A 20,802-nucleotide genomic window follows, 5' to 3' on the forward strand; every position below is an offset into this window, starting at 1 on the left:
AAGCAGAGGAAAACGGGAAAATTTTAAAAGTGGGGAGACATCACTTTTGCAAACAGAGGAGGAAATAAAAGAGTGCATTGCACCCTGTTGCTTGCGTTTTTGGATGCCTTTTGTGGCCTGAGGCCTCTAGGTCCTCCAGAGCAAATCTATGGCCAACATCTGGCAAACGCTGACCATAGAGTGGTGCCAGAGGAACCTCAAAGGCATAGAGAGGTGGTTTGTCTCGCAATCCCAATGTCCTCCATTGTGACTCTATTGTCAGTTTCTGGCAGAGTTGCGCTGGAGGAACTAGAGATTCCTCAAATCTGCAATTATTCAAACCTGCAAAAGGCAAAGCCACCATTTTAAAAATGTAATTGTAAATGATAGAATTAAATCCCACTGAGGCAGCCGCTTCAGGTGCCCACCTGAAGGGAGAGCGTGGTCGTCAGCAGGGCCAGGACCACCACCATTGAGCCATAGCCGCCCCACAGGAGCCTCTTCCGCCCGAAGCGCTCAATCAGGGAACTCTGGAAAAGAAAGCCAGGGGTCAGAGGAGCAGGAGACCAGCAGGAAGGGCCTGCCCTGCAGGGCTGTCGTGTCCCTAGGTGGCCCTTGGGTGCCCCTTTCCTGTCATGCCACTTACACACAAAATGGAGGAGAGGCACTCGCAGATCCCGACCCCCAGCGCCAAGTAGGGGATGACCTCCTCCTCGAAGGCGGCTGTGCGGAAAACCTCGAAGGAGTAGAAGTAGATCTGGAAGGAAAGAAAGAAAGAAAGAAAGAAAGAAAGAAAGAAAGAAAGAGGCTACAATGGGGGTCAGAGAGGATGACCACTGGACGGACCCAAAATCCCTCCTAATTCAAAGGGGCACAACCTCAGGCCTTCCTTGACCCCATGGTCTCCAACTGAGACTGATGTGGGTTTATTTTGCTGGCATTATGGAGGTCTGGGGGTCAGTCTGGCCCTTGGGGGACTCAACTGCATTGATGCCGCAGAGCTGGAGGGTGGTCATCACGGCCAGAGTGATGTAGAGCTGCCAGCGCAGTGACCGGTCCCTCAGGACCTCCATCACCCGCAGGGCCTTTTTCGCCTCAGCCCCCGAAGAAGAAGAAGAAGGAGGGAGAGGAGGCCTCAGGTGGTGCTCGCGGCGAAGGTCATCTGCCTCTGGCCGGAGGTCAGCTCCTGGGCCCCAGAGGAACCGGACGGCTGGGAAGAGGAAAGGAAGTGGGGTGGGAGGAAGGAAGGAAGGAAGGAAGGGGAGAACAAGTGAGGAAGGAAGGAAAAAGGAAAGGGAGGGAAGGAATGAAAGAAAGAAAGAAAGAAAGAAAGAAAGAAAGAAAAGCAGGGAGGGAGGGAGGAAAGGTAGAACAAGTAGGAAGGAAGGAAAAAGGAAAAGAAGGAAGGCAAGCAGAAAGGGAAGGAAGAATAAGTGAGGAAGGAAGGAAAATGGAAAAGAAAAAAGGAGGAAAAGAGAGAGGGAAGGAGGAAGCAGGAAGGAAACAGAACGAAAGGAAGAACAAATAAGAAAGGAAGGAAAAATGAAGGAAGGGGGGAAGAAAGAGAGGGAGAAATTAAGGAAGGGAAGTGGAAATGAAAGGAGGAAGGAAAGGAAAAAGTGAGGAAGGAAGGAAAGAAAAAAGGAAGAAAGGAGGGAAGAAGGGAAAGAAAAAGGGAAGGAAAGAAGGATAGGGAGAGAAATAAATGAATTAACACTGAGAGAGAAAGCTTGCAGAGTCTGTGGGGAGGAAGGAAGCTGGGCCTGGGGCTGAGACGGCGTCTCAGCTGCGTCCTTTGCCCTCTGCACGCGCTCAGGGGCCCGGTCCTACCCTTGAGGAAGGCCCCCTCGTCCCCCTTCTGGATGAGGAGGTAGGCCGGGGAGTCTGGGCAGCAGGGCAGGGCAGCTGCCTGGGCCAGAGCGGTCACTCCGGTCAGGGCCAGCAGGATGGGCCACAGCGACTCTCCCCCGAGAAGCTCCCTGGGAGGAAGAGGTGGAGAGGGAGCATCAGGAAGGAAGAGGAAGAGGAAGGGGGAGAAAAGCAGGAAGAGAGGGCAGGGTAAGGAAGAAAAAGGAAGGGGAAGAGAAGGAAGAAGAGACATTTCAAAATGGCTGCTGACTGGCCAAACGCATTGTGTTCTTACACATACATATCTATAGCAGGGCCTTCTTTGGCAAAAGGTGCAAACTCCACTAAGGCCCCAGATGTTGTTGTTGTTGTTATTATTATTATTAATATTATTTTAAAAGGTTGGATCAATTTCCCTGGCTATCAATTTATCCGCTTATTCGGGGCCTGCTCCTTACCGGAGTCCGGCGACTTGACCGGCCACTTTCCCGAGGGTCAGAAAGACAGCCACAGTGGCGTTGGCGAAACCGCGCAGCTCCTTCGGAGAAATCTCGCCCACGTATTGCGGGTGGATGTTGAAAGAAAAACCTGGTTTTTAATTATTTAAAGTTAAAATGCAAAATACCCCACAAAAACGAGCGATTCGTGAGTGAGGAAAAGGCCGAGGCTGACTGCTGGGTGTCCGAACTGACCCTCTCTCTGCTCCTACAGGGGAGAAATCCGTCTCGGCTCCTGGACCGAGCTGCCAATGCTGGGTCTGATTGGGTTGTATTAAGGTTTAAATTAAAACGAATCAACTTATTTGTACCGATGCCGATGCCGTAGAGGAAGCGCCCAAGGAGGATCATCTCGAAGGATCCGGCGGCTTTGCTGAGACCCATGGAAACAGCGGCCGCCATCATGATCCCGTTGGCCGCCATCTGGCACTTCTTCCTGCGACAGAGACAGACAAAGGACAATCGTCATAATCATAGTTGCTTATTATGACCGTCAATTATTAATTATATTGTTATTAGTCATTGCTGTTATGCTAATAAAACCAACAATATCACAGCAGCCATCATCCACACTGAAATTAGACGCTGCCATCATCATCATCATCACCTACCCTTCATCCCCCTGAAATGAAGCATCGCAACCCAAGAGCTCCAAAGGACCCTCCTCTCCGAAATGGACCCAAGAGAGAGGAGCCAGGTCTTCCGGGGGACCCTTCTGTGCGCCTTGCCCTCTTCTTGTTTGGGGTGAACGAGGGAGACAGGGGTCTTCTCAGTGCCTGCCCCCCGAAATCTTTGGGGCCACTCACTTTCTATACTTGGTGGTCAGGTACCCACAGCAGACGCTTCCCAGGAGGCCTCCGGCCCCATAGACCGAGACAATGAGTGACCAGAGGAGCTGGACCGTGTCCGGAGAGAGAGGGACGCCGTGCCGCTCGGTCCAGGTGGCATTGATGAACCTCCTAATATGCTGCAGGAATCATTCAATCAATCAATCAATCAATCAATCAAAAGCATCTAATTTCCTTCTTGTTGATTTTCACGATCAAGCGCACAGCCGATGAACTAGAAAGTCAATATCATTTTTATTATTTACAACAGAAGCCATTTTTAAATATCAGTAGAACAATATTGATCTGTTTGATCCATAGTCAGCAATACTGACCATGTCAGTAAGTCACTAGCAATATGTGGTTGTTGCATTGATAAATCACAACAATATGTATTAATAAAACACAAGCAATGCTGATTCATTGTATCAATAAATCACAAACAATATATTGATTCATTGCATCGATATATCACAAGCAATATATCAGCTCAGTGTATCAATAGACCACAAGCAATATACCGATTGGGTCAAGCAACATTGAGTCCTCATATCAATAAATCACAAGAAACATATTGATTCGCCGTGTCAACAAATTGCAAACGATGTATCCATTCATTATATCAATCATATCACAAACGACAGTGATCCGTTGGATCAATAAGCAGCAGCACTGGATCCTGTTAATGGTTAGTTTTGGTACTTCGGTGTTTTCCCTGGGATCCTACTTATAGTCCCTAATTAAAGCCTTTGAGCCCTGATTAGTTCTCCCTCCCAAAACCAGAGGAGGAGGAGGAGGAGGAGGAGGAGGCGGCGGCGGCGGCGTTGTCGCGTGAGGAAGAGGGGTCTGTGGTCCTCACAGGCGGCCCTCTTTGGTCCCCGTGGCCCCGTCCCCCGCCATCCCCTCCCTTGCCTTCGTACCACGGAGGGATAGTTGATCACAGAGATGTGGAATCCGTACGGGAAGCTCCCTCCGATCCCCAGGATCAGGATCATCTGGAACAAGCCCCGGTACTGGACCTGAGGAGAGGAAGAGGAGAGGCGTCAGGGACGGGGAGGATCGGGGCCTCTGGCAGGATCACAGTGGGTCCTTGAGGCCAGGGGGATCCTTGGATCACGGTGATGGATCCTTGGATGTGAATGGGCCCAAATCAAGGCAGAGCTTCAATCCAAGGTGGCTCCCAAAACCAAAGATGGTTACAGGGAGCAGGATGGATCCTCAAATTAGGATGGATCCGTGAATCAGGAAGGATTCCTTGAATCTATATGGATTTCTCAATCTAACTGAACCAAAATGGATCCTCGGATCAAGGATGGAACCTTGGATCAAGGTGGATCTTGGAATCTCTTAATAAAGCCAGGCCCTCGGATCAAAGTGGATAACCAATTCAAGATGGTCAGACTTGATTCCTGAGTCAAGTGGTCTGATCCCCAGATCAGAATAGATCCTGGAATCAAGAAGGTGAACCTTTGAATCAAACTGGGTCCATGAGCCAGTTAGATCCTTGAAATCAGGGTGGATCTCCTCAGATCAAGGTGGATCGTGACCCAAAAGACAAGAGGGAGAACAACTGGCTTGTACTTACAGGTCATTCACTTATAGCCTAACGCTTATTTATTTGCATTGGAAATAAAATACGTCCATATTTAATGAAAGCACAATATAAAATGGCAGCTAGGCCTCCATTCATTTCCATAAACCACAAACACCAGAAAGAGAGAGACCGAGGTGAGATTTCACATGGATTTCAAAGCAAGCCGCTTTGTTCCGATGCTGCCGCTCCGCAAACTCCCCTCTTGAACCCGCGGCCATGATCCCGGTCCTGGAGCGCAGCAGCCTTCCTGGAAGGACTGAGCCCCATCGGCTGCCTCTTTATTGTCTGCCATCTGCCCAGCCTTGGTTTGACTTCCGCTGTTACTTTAAATTTAGCTGTGATTGTAAATTGTTTAATCCTTTTTTTAGGGGGGATTGTATATGATTGTATTGTATTTTGAATTGTTTAATGTTGTCAGCCGCTTTGATCATTGCATTAAACGTCTTATTTATTATTATTATTATTATTAATCATCCCCTAGCAATCCAACTGAGGGGAGCAAAGTTACATTCCCTCAAAGTAACTTTTGGGAGGAGCAGGAGGATAAAAGAGGAAAAGCCATTTATCCCAAGGAGACTGACTCACCAGATCGGAGAGGAAGGAGGCCATTCTGCGCCAGGAACAAGAGGACGAGAGCCAGGGGACGATGGGACTCCCAGTCAGGCTCTTTCATGCCACTCTGACAGATAGCTGGAAGTTAATGGGAGTTAATTTTTACTCATTGCAGGTTTGTAATTAATGCATTAAGCTGGAAGCAGCTGCCAACTCAATGCATGAAGTAATGGTCCAAGCGGCCGCAGGCGGAGGGACCGGCCAATGGCTGCGCCGCGAAGGGCCTGGATCCAGCAGACGCCCCTCGAAAGACAGAGGAAGAGGCCTTTGCCATGACCCAGACACCCCTTCAATTAATCAGTTACCTCTTGTATTCTTAGCCTGGGAGTCAAAAGTAAATGCAAGTAACTACTGTACTTTTCTCAAGTAGTTATTTTTGCAAGGCTGCTACTTTGAGCTAAGCCATGCAGTGACCTGCATTTACTTTTGCAGTGTAGTTACTTGCATTTACTTTTGTAATGCAGTTACCTGTTTGTACTTTGGCAGAGTAGTCAAATACATTTACTTTGGAAATATAATTACCCACATTAGCTTTTGCAACGTAATTACCTGCATTTACTTTGCAGCGTTGTTACCAGAAGTTACTTTTGCAATGTAGCTTCCTATATTTGCATTTGTCGCGTGGCTACATTCATTTATTTTTGTAACATTCTGATTACTTGGAGTCACTTTTGCACATGTTCGTTTAATGGGGTGCAAGTGGTGGGATCCTCAGGTGGAAGGGACCACATTCTCCTGGAGTTTGTTATACAATGGAAAGGAGAAGCCAGGCCAAGTCAGACACGCATCCGAGACTTTAGGAGAGCGGATTTCAGGAAACTTAGAGAAGTATTGAGGGTGATCCCTGGTCAGAAATACTAAAAGATAAAGGAGTTCAGGACGGATGGGACTTTCTCAAAAGGGAGATCCTGAAGGCACAATTTCAGTGATAGAAGGCATGCTTATCAAATATGCAGATGACACCAAATTAGGAGGAGTAGCTAATACTCCAGAAGACAGGATCAAAATTCAAAATGACCTGAATAGACTAGAAAGCTGGGCCAAAGCTAACAAAATGAAATTCAACATGGAGAAATGTAAGGTATTGCACTTAGGGCAGAAAAATGAACTGCACAGATATAGGATGATGGGGGACACCTGGCTTAAGGAGAGACTGATACATGTGAAAGGGATCTGGGAGTCCAGATAGACCACAAGTTGAACATGAGTCAACAGTGTGATGCGGCAGCTAACAAGGCCAATGCGATTCTAGGCTGCATCAATAGAAGTACAGTGTCTAGATCAAGAGAAGTCATAGTGCCACTGTATTCTGCTCTGGTCAGGCCCCACCTGGAATAATCCTGTATCCAGTTCTCGGCACCACAATTCAGAAACGACGTTGAGAAACTGGAGCCATGTGTCCAAAGCAGGGCGACTGAAATGGGGAAAGGTCTGGAAACCTTGCCCTATGAGGAATGACTCAGGGAGCTGGGGATGTTTAGCCCGGAGAAGAGAAGGTTAAGAGGTGATAGGAGAGCCCTGTTTAAATATTTGAAGGGATGTCATACTGAGGAGGGAACAAGCTTGTTTTCTGCTGCTCCAGAGAACAGAACCCAATGGAAGCAATGGATGCAAGCTCCAGGAAAGTAATTCAACCTAAAAACATTTGGAGGAACTTCCTGAGAGTAAGGGCTGTTCAATAGAGGAACAGACTCCTTCCTCAGAGAATTTGGGGGAGTCTCCTCCATTGGAGGTCTTTAAGCAGAGGCTGGATGGCCATCTGTCTCAGGGGATGCTTTGATGGAGAGTTCCTGCATGGCAGAAGAGGGTTGGACTGGATGGCCCTTTTTGGGGTCTCTTCCAAGTCTATGATGCTATGATTCGGTCATCCTATCCAGTGCTGCTCAGTCATGCAGGAACCCAGACAGAAGTGAGGAAAGTCTGATGGGCATTGCAATACTAAATAATCCACATTGGTACCTGATGTGCATCACAATATTAAAACAATTTGGAATATAGCTACAAAACAATAAGAAACACCCACTTGGCATATTATCACAACATTAAAAGAATGCAGGACATGCCAGAAATGTGGGATTTGCACACGGGTGCCAAGTGTGCAAGACATCTCCAAGAAGTGTGAAAATCCCCAAATAAATCCCTGGCAAGTTGGTGAAGAAGGGCCTTAAAAACCATAGAAAGGTGCACTGAGTTATATTAAAACAGCTTTTTAAACTCATTTTTTCTGGCATGTCAGTCAGTTCAATAAAGCATAATATGTTCTGGTTTTGAAGGCCCTGCTTCACCAACTTGCCAGGGATTTACACTCTTGCCGGGAAGTCCAGTTGCACACTCGGAGATTCCTCGCACACTCACCGGCCTCCCTGGCAGGGGTGGCGTCTGGTGACGGGGATCTGGGTGAAACATTGACCACTTCCCGGAAAGGTCCTTGGCCCCTAGCCAGCATCACAGTCCGGCCGGAAAGCCAGAGGGCAACCAACTGGACCCAAAGAGAGGCAACCACTGACCGGCTGGACAGCTGGACAGAGACCCTAGGAGTGGACAGTTACCCCAGGGCAACCACGATGACCACCGACCTCTGGGAGCTGGTGAGTGGGCAAGACTGACAGAGTATTACAATGCAAGAGGGCTAAACTAGTAAAACACTGGACTGATAAATCGCTTGGCTCACTTCCTTGAGCCACCCATGTTTTGCCAGTTGGGTTTTTTCTGGGCCTTTTGGTCCCATTAAGAGAGGAATGGCACTTTGAAAGAAGGCAATCTAGCTAATCAATCAATCGATCGATTGGCCAATCAGTCCTTTTGTGCCCTTTGCCAACAGATGCAGCACCGGAAGCTGCTCCAGATGATCTTCGTTTTGGGATTCGGGGGGACCTTCCAGGCCGGGTTCCAGGTCTCCATGATCACCTTCACTTCTCCGGTAGCAGCAGACAATGCTCATTAGTTAGCTAACTAGTTATACCAAGTGTAGTTACTTCCGTTGAGTGCTGTGCCTTGCCAGCCATTTCCAGCCCAAACGCCTTCCTTTTTCAGCACGTGAAGTCCTTCCTGAACGCCTCTTGGACAGAGCGCTCTGGGGGCCTCCCTCTCCCCCCAGAGACCCTCACCCTCCTCTGGTCCCTGGTGGTCTCCATCTTCGCCCTCGGAGGACTCCTTGGGTCCATGGCCAGCGGCTACCTGGCCGCCAAGTATGGCAAGTGAGTCTGGACTAGAGACTGGCCCCGTCGTCCTTAGAACCCAGGTCCTCTTTGGGTGGCGCATTCGCCTCTAGAACCACAGTCCAGCAACAAAGGGCTTACCTGGCCAGTGACTGCAAATCAGTTAATAGTTGGGTTGCATTGTAATTAGCTCAACTCATTAGTAATTAGATTGTGTTCTAATTCACACAACCAGTCAGTAATCAGATTGTACTGTAATACATGCAACCAGTTAATAATTACACTGCATTGTAATTCATGTAACTGGTTAGCAGTTGGGTTGCATTGCAACTAATGTAACCAGTTAGTAATTGGATTGGATTGTGATTCATCTAACTGGTTACACTGCAATTCATGTAACTAGTTAGCAATGAGATTGTATGGCAATTCACATAACTAGTGAACAATTAGGTAGTATTGTAACTCATGTGACTAGCTAGTAATTAGCTTCTGTTGTGACTCATGTAACTGGCTAGTAAAAAGGCTGAATTGTGATTTGAACCCAGACCTCGCCTGCGCCTCTCTGTGTGTTTCTCTGCCCCGTTGCAGGAAGCGGTGCCTTCTGGCCAACAACCTTGTGATGCTGGCCGGGTCCCTCCTTCTGGGCCTCAGCCGGGTGGCTGCCTCCTTTGAGCTGATGCTGGCCGGCCGCTTCCTCTGTGGACTCTGCACCGGTCAGTATCTAGGCCGCTCTGGGGCTGAGAGTGTGTGACTGGCCCTCGGCTGGCCAGAGCCTGAGACCCCCGTCCTTCTCCCCAGGGCTGAGCGTGCCCCTCCATCCGCAGTTCCTGGGGGAAGTCTCCCCAAAGACCCTCCGTGGCTTCGTCAACTCCACCGCCTCCGCCTTCTGGAGCCTCGGGAAGGTCTTCGGGCAGGTCATGGGCCAGAGGTAGGAAGAAGGGGCTGATGGGGGTTGCAGTCCAACTACAGATGGAGCCTCCCACCCTCACCTTGCCACTTTCCCCCATAAACATCCCCAGCATCCCTCCTTTGAGGTTTTACACTGGCCCTGAGTGTGCTGGGGATGATGGGATCTGCAATGCATCCGCGTCTGGCACAGGTGACAAATCCCACTCTCAAGCTGGGAGTCTGTCTCACGGAGATGCCGCTAATCTCCTTCTCCAGGATGCAAAATGTTGGGCTGCATTCAGGGACGATGGGCTCTCCAATCCAAACTGGGGAAAGGAAGCCAATCTCCGGTTGCATCTCTGGTGGCACTTTGGGTTATATGTCCAGGTGATTATGAGATTTGCAATCCAACTGTATAGGATTCTGGGTATTGCTACGGTCCCTGTTTCTCCATTTCCTGCAGGGAGGTCCTGGGCGATGGCTCTCGGTGGCCCGTCCTGATGGCCCTCAGTGGCCTCCCAGCCCTGGCCCAGCTCCTGGCCCTGCCTTTCTTCCCAGAATCCCCTCCGCACCTCTTCCTCCACCAAGGAGACGAGGAAGGATGCAGGAAAGGTAAGGGCCGGAGGGCAGCTGGCCAGCTGGCCAGGGATGACCCTGTGGGTGACCCCTGAGTTTGACCTCTGTGCCCTCTCCATGCCAGCCATGAGGGCCCTCTGGGGTGAAGGCCGGCCTTGGCAGCAGCAGCAAGAGATGGAGGACCTGCGGAAGGAGAAGCAGGCCCAGCGCAGCAGTGCCCAGCGCAGTCTCGGCGTATCGGACTTGCTGCGGGAGCGGAGGTTGCGCGCCCAGCTGTTCCTCGTGGTCCTCGTCTCCGTCGCCGTGCAGCTCAGCGGGATCCAGGCAGTTGAGTCACAGGGAGGGCCTTCTTCCCTTTCCTCTCCCCATTCCTTTTCCCTCCTCTTCCTGGCCTTCTTCCCTTTCCTCTCCCCCTTCCTTTTTCCTCCTCTTCCTGGCTTTCTTCCCTTTCCTCTCCCCCTTCCTTTTTCCTCCTCTTCCTGGCGTTCTTCTCTTTCCTCTTCCCCTTCCTTTTCCTCCTGACGCTCCCCTCCCATCTTGGGAAAAGGGCAAGGCTCTGTAAAACTAAGACAACTCTGTTTTGGGGGTGTCTCTGTCGCTCTTTTAATTCCGGTTCCTCTTCTCCCCCAGATCTACAGTTACACCTTTGAGGTCCTGAGCGCCGCCGGGTTCGAGGACGACCAGATCCCGCACCTCTCCCTCGGTCTCAGCACCTTTGAGCTCCTCTCCACCCTCCTCTGCGTGAGTGGCCACCTCAGATTCATGGCACGGCTGCATTTGCACTCTGAACTCGGTCCTGCAGCAGCCGAAGGAAGCTGAGGACGAAGGAGGAGGAGAAAAGGGCAGCCGGGGGTTTCAAAGGCAGCTGAGAAAGTGGGAAGGCAGAGCATGGACCAGGTGCCGTTCATGTAGAACCCAGGCAAATGGGGGAGCATGAGCCATGCGGCCCTTCTCACTCCCGCTTCGTCTCCGCAGAGCGTCACCATCGAGCGTTTCGGCCGCAGGGTCCTGATGTGGGGTGGCTACTGCGTCATGGCTACCCTCCTGGCCGGACTAACCCTGACCCTTTCCCTCCAGGTGAGAGATGGGCACTCAGACCTCGCAAGGCCAGGGCCTGGCTCTGGTTTCCCACCCGCCAAGCCCGATTCAAAGTGGCTTTGCGTGATGGCGCTGCTACGAATAACGAGGGACTCCAGGCCGGCCGTTGCTCACAGCGCAGGTCAGGTCTTGCAAAGCCACTGCCCAGCTTCCACAAACCACACACGGAAAGTTGAAATGAGATGCTGTGGCAGGGATCTATTATGTATCCTGACAATTCTGGATCTTGTCTTAACAGACACTTTTGCCCTGACTCCTTCCCCATTTTCATGCAGTTTCCTTCTTGTGTCTGAGAGAGAGAGAGGGGGGCGGGGGGGCGGCAGAGACCTGACCCCCCCCCCCCAAATTATCTTAAGGGTTTATTTTGGATGCATTAAAATCCTTTGCAATGTTTCCCTCCTGGCTTTCCTGGATAGCACCTGCATCCCTGGGTTCCTTATGGCAGCCTCTGCCTCATTTTCGGCATCGTCTTCTCCTTTGGGATGGGACCCGGTGAGTCCTCCTCCAGGATTGGGATGGGTGGCCTGTTATTATTTCCAATGCAGCTGAGGTCTTGCAAAGGAAAGACCTGAACTGGTGAGTCCAAGAGGGAGTGGTCAGTCCTCCAGGGGCTGGGATGGGTGGCCTCCTGCCTGTTATTATTTGCAATGCAGCGCAGGTCTTGCAAAGCCAAGGTCTGACCCGGTGAGTTGAAGAGGGAGTGGTCAGTCCTCTAGGGGCTAGGATTAGTGGTCCTCCACCTGGTATTATTTGCAATGCAGCTCAGGTCTTGCAAAGCCAAGGCCTGACCTGGTAAGTCCAAGAGGGAGCGGTCAGTCCTCCAGGGGCTGGGATGGGTGGCCTCTTGCCTGGTATTATTTGCAATTCAGTTCAGGTCTTGCAAAGCCAAGGGCTGACACAATGAATCCAAGAGGGAGTGGTCAGTCCTCCAGGGGCTGGGATGGGTGGTCCTCCACCTGGTATTATTTGCAATGCAGCTCAGGTCTTGCAAAGCCAAGGTCTGACCCGGTGAGACGCAGAGGGAGCAGTCAATCTTTCAGAGTCTGGGATGGGTGGCCTCCCGGCTTCCCCTCCTGGTCACTGCTGTTATTTGCAGCAAAGCTGAGGTCTTGCAAAGCCTAGGCCTGGCTCCATCCGCAATATGGATACCAGCCTGGTTCTCCTAGCTGACAGTTCTACTCTGGTCTCTTCAGCTGGCGCCACTTCCTCGGTCCGGATGGAGATCTTTGACCAGTCCTCCCGGGCATCCGCTTTCGTGGTCAGTGGGGTCCTCAACTGGGTGGGCACCTTCGCCATCGGGATGGTCTTCCCCTTCGTTGTGGTGAGAATGTTTTATATTATCAAGTTTGGATTTAAAACAAATTGATTTTTTTATAAAACAAATTTTTGTTTAAAATTTCCTATTTCTTTAAAATCTTCATTTGAAAATTTGTGCAAGTTAATTTCAGAAATTTTAATTAAAAAAATTATATTTATATTATATACATATAATATTATATATTAACATTATATATATATATATATATAATTGATATAAATTTAAATTAATTTTAAATTTCAAAATTTAAATTTAAAAACTGATTAAATGTTTCTATATTATAATTTTTTTATTGCATTAACAAAAAAACACAAACATTGGATACATACAAACCACAAACAACCCATTCTACAGAGTACATTAAAACTGATTAAAATTTTATATTAAATTGAAAATTTTAAAATTTTAAAATATATCTAATTTCAAATTTTAATTTAAAATAATTAAAAATAATTTTAAAAGTTAAATAATGTAAATAAAATAAATAATAATAATAAAATAAAACTTTTATAATATTATAAAGTTTATATTAAATTTTAAAATTTAATTTTTTTAAAAATTTAAAGGAAGCCTTCCAACTTTACATCTTGATATTATGATTTTATGATTGACAGTTTGTATTAAATAATATATTGATTGAAATTTATTATAATGATATATTGTTAATGTTATAATTTCTCGTTTTTGCTTTTAGATTGTATGCCGTAGGCAGGCTATTATTTGTATTTTTGCGTTGTTTTGCTTTGTAAAGTGCTGTGTAAACACAATGGTACTCTATAATAAATGTAATAATAATAATAATAATAATAATAATATAAAAATTAAAAATGTTTTTACAATTATATTGAATTTCAAATTTCAAATTTAATTTTTAAAAAATAATCTAAAATTTATATTAAATTTAAATTAAAACATTTTAAAATTAAATTCTATATTGAATTTAAAATTTATATTGAATAATAATAATAATATAATATTTAAAAATAATTTTAATTTTTTTATCAAATTTCAAGTTTTAAATTTTAAATTTTTAAAAAATGTATATTAAATTTATTCCAATTATTATTATTATTAACCTCCTTCTTTGCAGGAAGGCTTTGGCCCGTTCTGCTTCCTGCTCTTTGGGGGCGTCCTCTACATTTCGGGGTTCCTGGTCTACCTCTACCTTCCCGAAACCAAAGAGAAATCAATCCTGGAAATCCAGCACGAGTTCGACAAAATCAATTTCAAGTTGAAGAAAACGGAGGCGAACTTCGTTGTTTCGGCCGCAGCAGCAGCACCAGGAGCCTCTTTCGGCACCAAGCTATGATGGGGTTTTAAAGATTAAAGGACAATTTGAATGAAATAAAGGGCATTTTGTACCTCTGCTCCTATCTTCTATGTTGCTTTTTTCCTGTTATCCGTCTCCCCAATTAAGTTACTGAAGGTAACTGAGTTAAAAAAGTAATTGCAAATAAGTATCTCCAGGTGATGATATTACAGAAATAAATGCATGGATCTGCATTACAAATGTCAGGCAACCCCATTATAAAAATAACCATATTACATAAGTACATGCATACAACTCCATTAAAGATGCTTTGACCGAGAGTTCCTGCATGGCAGAATGGGGTTGGACTGGATGGCCCTTGGTCTCTTCCAGCTCTAGGATTCTATGATGCTAAAGAAGTAAATGAAGGATTACACAACAAAAGTAAATTCTGGTATCTATTTTTGAGATTTACTTACTTCTGTACACTACAAACATAAATATACATAAAAGTAAATTTGTATTACTAGTGCAAAATGTATATGTGGGTTTTGCCCTCATATAAATGTTTATTTTAAATGTGTCACAAACATTAGAATCATAGAATCATAGAGTTGGAAAAGACCCGAAGAAGGGCCCTGATCCAGTCCAAGCCCTTTCTTCTGCCATGCAGGAACTCTCAGTCAAAGCATCCCCACTGACAGATGGCCATCCAGCCTCTGTTTAAAAACCTCCAGGGAAGGAGACTCCACTAGACTCCGAGGAAGGAGTTTGTTCCACTGTCAAACAGTTCCTCCTAATGTTGAGCTGGAGTCTCTGTTCCTGGAGCTTCCATCCATTGCTCCATTGGGTCCTAGTCTCAGGAGCAGCAGAAAACAAGTTTCCTCCCTCCTTAATATGACACCCCTTCAAATATTTAAACAGGGCTGTCCTCTCACCTCTTAACCTTCTCTTCTCCAGCTAAACACCGCCAGCTAAGTCATTCCTCGAAGGGCTTAATGGTTTCCAGACCCTTCACCATTTTGGTCGCCCTCCTTGGGAGAGATCCCAAGAAGGGCCCAGATCCAATCCAATCCCTCTATTCCTCCATGCAGGAGCTCTCCCTCAAAGCCCAACCCCCAGTTGGCCATCCGGACTCTGCTTAAGGACCTCCAAGGAAGGAGACCCCCTCCCCGAAAATCCAAGGCAGTGCTGCACGGCCCCCTGCTGTGGGTCCATTTGGAGAAGACCGCCTCTGGAGGAGGAAAATAGAAAATCAAGCTGAAAGAAATAATAATAATAATAATAATAATAATAATAATAATAATAATATATTTATATCCTGCCTCTTCTGCTTTGAGGATCGGGGCAAGTAACAACAGAGTTAATACAGTACAACAATAAAAATAACAAGCCCCCCCAAGACCCCGGCCCAACCCTCCCTCCCAACTATAAAATCAGACAGTAAAACATGGTTAAAAAGTACCTAACGATACATCGAAATTAAAGACAAGCCACAACTAAGAAAAATAATAAGAGGAGGGGGATTCAGTTGGTCCTGGACCTTATCCATCGGGGAAGGCCTGCCGGAAGAGGAAGGTTTTTGTTGCCTTTTAAAAAGCCTCTCTTCCGGAGGTCATTCCAAGCTTTTGGAGCGGAGGCAGAGAAGGCCCTCCGGGAATTTCACCGCCAGCCTGGTCTTCCTAGATTGCAAGGGGTTTTTCCCAGAGGATCGGAGCGTGTGGGAAGGATTGTATGGGAAGAGGCAGCGTTCCTTCAAGGAGACTGGACCCAGGCCATGTAGGGCTTTGTAGGTGGTAACCAACTCCTTGTACTGAGCCCGGAAGCTAATAGGCAGCCAATGTCGTGACTTTAAAATAGGTGTAATGTGGTCGCACTTGGATTTTCCAGCGACCAGTCTGGCTGCCATGTTTTGTATCCGTTGGAGCTTCCGGACGTGGCACAAAGGTTGCCCCGTGTAGAGCGCATTCCAGAAGTCAAGGCGAGAGGTTACTAGAGCATCTACGACTGTTTCTAGGTCCCGCTGCTCCAGGGAGGGGCGCAACTGGCGCATCAGCCGAAGCCGATAGCAGGCACTCCTGGCTGTCGCATCAATCTGAGAAGACAGTTGAAGCGACGAATCCAGGAGACCCTCCAAGCTGCGGACGCAGTATGTCAGGGGAAGTGTAACCCCATCTAGAACTGGCGAACATATCTCCGTACCCGGATTGGGGTTACCTATCATGAGTACCTCTGTTTTGTTTGGATTCAGCTTGAGCCTATTTTCCCTCATCCAATCCATTACCAACTTGCGGCAGTCATTCAAGGCTTGAGCCCAGGTTACCTGAGGGAAGGTCTCCTCCCCTACAATCCTTCCCTCTGTCTGCACTCTCAGGTCTTCCTCTGGGAAGAAGCTCTTGAGTCCAAGAAAACCAGACTGGTACCGACTTCCCTGAGGATGCTTTCTGGTGCCGCTCCAAAAGTCTGGAATGACCGGCTGGAGGAGATCCGCCATCTAACATCTTTGGAGGCCTTTAAGAAGGCAATAAAAACGGATCTCTTCCAGCAAGCCTCCCCAGACTGACCTCCTGGGAATGGTCACTCTCCAGGTGCAGAGCTGTTCCCACCGGACTGTGATTGCGATGGATGTTATTGACTAGTTTATTGGGAATTGTTCTTTTAATGAGGGAGGGAGATAGGGAATTAGGATTTAACATGTTTTATTATCTGTTTATTTGTGGCTTGCTGCTGCTGTATTTTTATTGTTTTTGCCTGTTGTTACCCGTCTCGATCCAATACAGAAAGAGGCGGGATATGGACAGGTTGCTTACCTGTAACAGTATTTCTTTGAGTGCTCATCTGCAAATACATACAAATGGGGGGTTTACTGTGCCTGCGCAGTGCCTTCAGAAACTTCTAGAATCACCGGGCAAAGTACTCTTTGCAACATATAGAAACTTTTTGGCGGTAGCTCCGCCCATCCCTTATAAAGCCCCTGCCTTCCCGCTCTTTCCCCAGTTCCACAATTGACGCCGTGTAGGCGATGAAGAATGAGCCAATAAGAGCAGGACACAGAGGGGAGGATGGGTGGGATTTGTATGTATTCGCAGATGACCACTCGAAGAAATACTGTTACAGGTAAGCAACCTGTCCTTCTTCTTCGTGGTCTCTGCGAATCATACAAATGGGTTGAGACTAGCAAGCTAAGGTAACAGGCGGAGGGAGTGTCATGACACCTGCATTAACAACAACTTGTTTATTGATCATCAATAAATGGAAATAGACATCACAGTGTCTCATGGTCTCATTTGTTTGTCTGTTTGTTCAACATCATTCATTAATTATTTTTTTTGACAACCAGAATGGCCCTATAAGGGTATTAAACATAACCCCGAGCCCAGCAAGGTCATGTAGTGCATCAGTAAATGGAATAAACCTTTGTGCATTTAACCATGAGAAAATACACCAAACAGGGGACAATCCCGTATAACAACCATGGTCAGTGCAAACCTGATACCAGGACGGCCCTGCCAAAGGCTGCATCCCTTTTAGCCCTGGTATCCAACCTGTAATGTTTAATAAAGGTCAAGGGCTGTGACCACACCACAGCCCTACAGATATCATCCAAGGGCACCCCTGACAAAAACGCAGATGCTGCTGCTACCGCCCTTGTGGTGTGGGAGCGAATCCTGTCCGGTAAAGGCTTACCTAAGAGTTAATAACACAAACGAATGGTGTTAGACACCCACTTGGAAAGTCTCTGAGCCGACACCGGTAGTCCTTTCTTGGGGCCCGAGTAGCACTGGAACAGTCTCTCGGAACAGCTCGAGTCCATGGTTCTATCCAGGTAGAAAGCTAGGGCCCTACGGACATCCAGAGTGTGGAGAGCCCTCTCAGCCTCGGTGGTCGGGCTCGGAGCCAGGGTAGGGAGAACAATGTCCTGGCACATATGGAACATTGAAACAACTTTAGGCAAAAAGGCAATGTCCGTACGGAGCACTACCTTGTCTAAATGGAACCTGAGAAAAGGTTGGTCTCGTCGCAGGGCACAAAGTTCACCCGCCCGGCGGGCAGAGGTGATAGCTACCAAAAAGACCGTCTTCCACGTCAGGAGTCTGATGTCCGTGGTAGCTAATGGCTCAAAGGGTTTGGACTGTAAGGCCCCCAACACTGTCTCGAGACTCCAAGATGGGGGCAGCATGGACACCTGCGGGTGGAGGTTGTTGCAGCCCCTCAGAAACCCTTTAACCAAAGGGTCCTTAAAAAAGGAGGGTTTCCCCTCAAACTGAAAAAAGGAGCAGATAGCCGACAAGTAACATTTGATGGATGTGAGGCACAGTCCGGAGTTGACCAAAGACATCAGGAATTCCAGCACCACTGGCGTCGTCACCTGGGCAGGTGAGAGATGTCTATCTGACAGGAAACGGAGGAACTTATTCCATTTCAGTGTGTAGGATTTCCAAGTGGCTGGTTTCTGGGCAGCTAGAATGACTTTGCGCACCAAGGCTGGTAGCGATGTTAGGGCTGGATTCTCCACGCCACCAGAGGTAGGGTATCGATGTCGGGATGTCGAACCAGTCCTCCCTGAACTGTGAGAAGATCCGGTCTGCGTTCGAGTCGGAGAAATGTCTCTCGAGAGAGAGATGGAGGAGGGACGGGAACCAAGGCTGCCCCGGCCACCACGGGGTGATCAGGATCGCGTCGGCGGCATCCGATGTCATCTTGGACACTGTTCTGGTGATCAGAGGGAAGGGGGGAAAGGCGTAGAGCATCACCCCCGACCACTGGAATCCGAACGCATCTCCAAGGGAGTCCTCGCCTCGCGTCCGGGAGCAGAACTGGGGACAATGAGTCTACCTGTGGGGTTCCCCACCGAATGAAGAGGTCCTGCACAGTCTCTGGGTGGAGCCTCCACTCGTGACACGCTGACGGGGATCTTCTGAGAAGGTCCGCTAGGTCGTTTAGGGTTCCTGGCAGGTGGATTGCCTGGAGTAGAATGTTTGAGCAATACACCAGTCCTATACCCGGAGGGTGATGTCGAGGAGGGTGTGTGATCTGGTGCCTCCCTGTTTGTTCAGGTAATACATCACCGTGGTGTTGTCTGTTCTGAGTTGAACAACTTTGTTGGAAAGGGTGGATTCAAACGCTCTTAGGGCTTTTTCCAACGCCAACAACTCCAGAGCGTTGATATGGACAGGTTGCTCACCTGTAACAGTATTTCTTCGAGTGGTCATCTGCGAATACATACAAATGGGTTTCACTGCGCCTGCGCAGTGCTGTTCGGAAACTTCTGGAATCACTGGGCAAAGTTTACTTTGCACCCAAATAATCTTCTCTATGTCTCCGACTGATGCAGTGACTGAGGATGGCGTCTCTCCTCTCGTGGCCTGTCTGGAGTCAGTAATGGGCTGGATGAGGGAAAACCGACTCAAGCTGAATCCAGAGAAAACGGAGGTACTCGTGATAGGTTCCCCTGGTCCAGGAATGGCGGTTGTTCCACCTGTCCTGAACGGGGACACGCTCCCTGTGAAGGACTCCGTGCGCAGTCTGGGGGTGCTTCTTGACTCGTCCCTTCGCCTGACAGCTCAGGTGAATGCGACAGTCAAGAGCACCTGTTATCAGCTTCGGCTTATTCGCCAGCTGCGCCCATACCTGGCCCAGAGAGACCGTGAAACTGTGGTACATGCCCTGGTAACCTCGAGACTGGATTTCTGCAATGTACTCTACATGGGGCAACCCTTATACCAAACCCGGAAGCTTCAAATGGTGCAGAACATGGCAGCCAGGCTGGTCACTGGCACGTCCAGGGCCAGCCATATAACACCGGTATTAAAAGATCTCCATTGGCTGCCCATTCGCTTCCGGGCGCAATATAAGGTGTTGGTGATGACCTATAAAGCCCTAAATGGCTTGGGCCCAGGATACCTGAAGGACCGCCTCTCCCCATACATTCCGCCCCGCACCCTCAGAACATCTGGGCAGCAATTACTTAGGGTTCCCGGGGCGAGGTTTGTCTCCACCACCAGGAGGACATTTTCCATCGCCGCCCCAGCCCTTTGGAACACGCTGCCCATAGAGCTCCGCTCAGCTACCTCCCTGGCCCAATTTAGACGGGATTTAAAGACCTTCCTGTTTGGAATTGCATTCCCTGACTAAGGTCTTTTAGGCCTCCTTCCACCGCACTGGCAACGGGATTGGCTAACCTGGGGCCTTTTGTTTTTATGTTTTTTGTAATTGTTGTATGATTTTAATGTTTATTGTTGATTGTATTTTTAATTGCTGTAAACCGCCCTGATCTGATGGAAGGGCGGTATATAAATAAAAACTTTATTATTTTATTAACATATAGAAACTTTTTGGCGGTAACTCCGCCCACCCGTTATAAGGCCCCTGCCTTCCTGCTCTTTCCCCAGTTCCGCAATTTTTCCGCCAAGCAGGCGATGGAAGAGCCAATAAGAGCAGGACACTGAGGGGATGGACGGGTGGGATTTGTATGTATTCGCAGATGACCACTCGAAGAAATACTGTTACAGGTAAGCAACCTGTCCTTCTTCGTGGTCTCTGCGAATCATACAAATGGGTTTAGACTGACAAGCTTAGATATGCGGCGGAGGGAGTGTCCTGAAACCAAAGCTATGGTAAACCAAAGGTATATTTATTGAACAATAAACACCTTGAACCATAGGAAGAGTCAGTCTCTTTGTTCATGCACATATTCAATACAGCAATAACATTGCTAAACCTGAGAAGGGAATCAAAGGTCATGCAAGACCAGTCCCATTGGAATCGTGCAAATCAACATTCAACAGAATGTAAAACAGTGGCATTATGGACATAAATGCTGACAACACAAACCATCAGTAGTGCAATCAATGCAACCCTGAAACCAACACAGCCCTCCCGAAAGCTGCGTCTCGGATGGCTCTGGTGTCCAGCCTATAGTGCTTTATAAAAGTCAATGGCTGGGACCAGACAGCAGCCTTACAGACATCCTCCAAGGGAATGCCCGACAGGAATGCAGAGGATGCTGACACTGCTCTCGTGGAGTGGGACCGAACCCTGCCAGGGAAAGGTTTACCCAGCAGTTCATAGCAGAGGTGGATGGTACCGGCCACCCATTTGGAAAACCTGTGCGCAGACACGGGCAACCCCTTCTTCGGTTCCGAGTAGCATTGGAAA

General features: G+C 48.1%; 2 protein-coding genes across 2 annotated transcripts in view; one reads left to right on the forward strand and one right to left on the reverse strand.

The window, feature by feature from the left end:
• LOC149313369 (solute carrier family 2, facilitated glucose transporter member 11-like) overlaps positions 1-5,354 on the reverse strand; it is a 6,590-nt gene extending 1,236 nt beyond the window's left edge. The window contains exons 1-9 of the mRNA XM_089527283.1: positions 5,331-5,354; positions 4,072-4,170; positions 3,131-3,291; positions 2,636-2,760; positions 2,286-2,415; positions 1,810-1,958; positions 963-1,189; positions 626-736; positions 408-509 (exon numbers count right to left, since the gene is read on the reverse strand). Coding sequence (XP_089383409.1) covers positions 408-509; positions 626-736; positions 963-1,189; positions 1,810-1,958; positions 2,286-2,415; positions 2,636-2,760; positions 3,131-3,291; positions 4,072-4,170; positions 5,331-5,354 — 1,128 coding nt within the window. The remainder of the gene's footprint in view (positions 1-407; positions 510-625; positions 737-962; positions 1,190-1,809; positions 1,959-2,285; positions 2,416-2,635; positions 2,761-3,130; positions 3,292-4,071; positions 4,171-5,330) is intronic.
• Positions 5,355-7,921: 2,567 nt separating this feature from the next.
• On the forward strand, positions 7,922-13,739 carry LOC149313370 (solute carrier family 2, facilitated glucose transporter member 11-like). The gene is made up of 12 exons (XM_089527284.1): positions 7,922-7,945; positions 8,179-8,277; positions 8,391-8,554; positions 9,104-9,228; positions 9,314-9,443; positions 9,867-10,015; positions 10,104-10,306; positions 10,610-10,720; positions 10,955-11,056; positions 11,494-11,569; positions 12,271-12,398; positions 13,486-13,739. Exons 1-12 carry the CDS (start codon positions 7,922-7,924, stop codon positions 13,702-13,704), a joined length of 1,530 nt encoding a protein of 509 aa, XP_089383410.1. The 3' UTR covers positions 13,705-13,739.
• Positions 13,740-20,802: the final 7,063 nt, after the last annotated feature.

The sequence above is a fragment of the Sceloporus occidentalis genome, unplaced genomic scaffold (genome assembly GCF_023333645.1).
Source record: "Sceloporus occidentalis isolate IW3139 unplaced genomic scaffold, rSceOcc1.0.p SCAF_5, whole genome shotgun sequence".
NCBI lineage: Eukaryota > Metazoa > Chordata > Lepidosauria > Squamata > Phrynosomatidae > Sceloporus > Sceloporus occidentalis.

Coding starts and splice junctions, on each gene's coding strand:
- LOC149313370 (XM_089527284.1), top strand. CDS start 7,922: ATGACCACCGACCTCTGGGAGCTG. Junction 8,278..8,390: donor TGATCACCTTCACTTCTCCG/GTAGCAGCAGAC, acceptor TTCCTTTTTCAG/CACGTGAAGTCCTTCCTGAA. Junction 11,570..12,270: donor CTCCTTTGGGATGGGACCCG/GTGAGTCCTCCT, acceptor TGGTCTCTTCAG/CTGGCGCCACTTCCTCGGTC.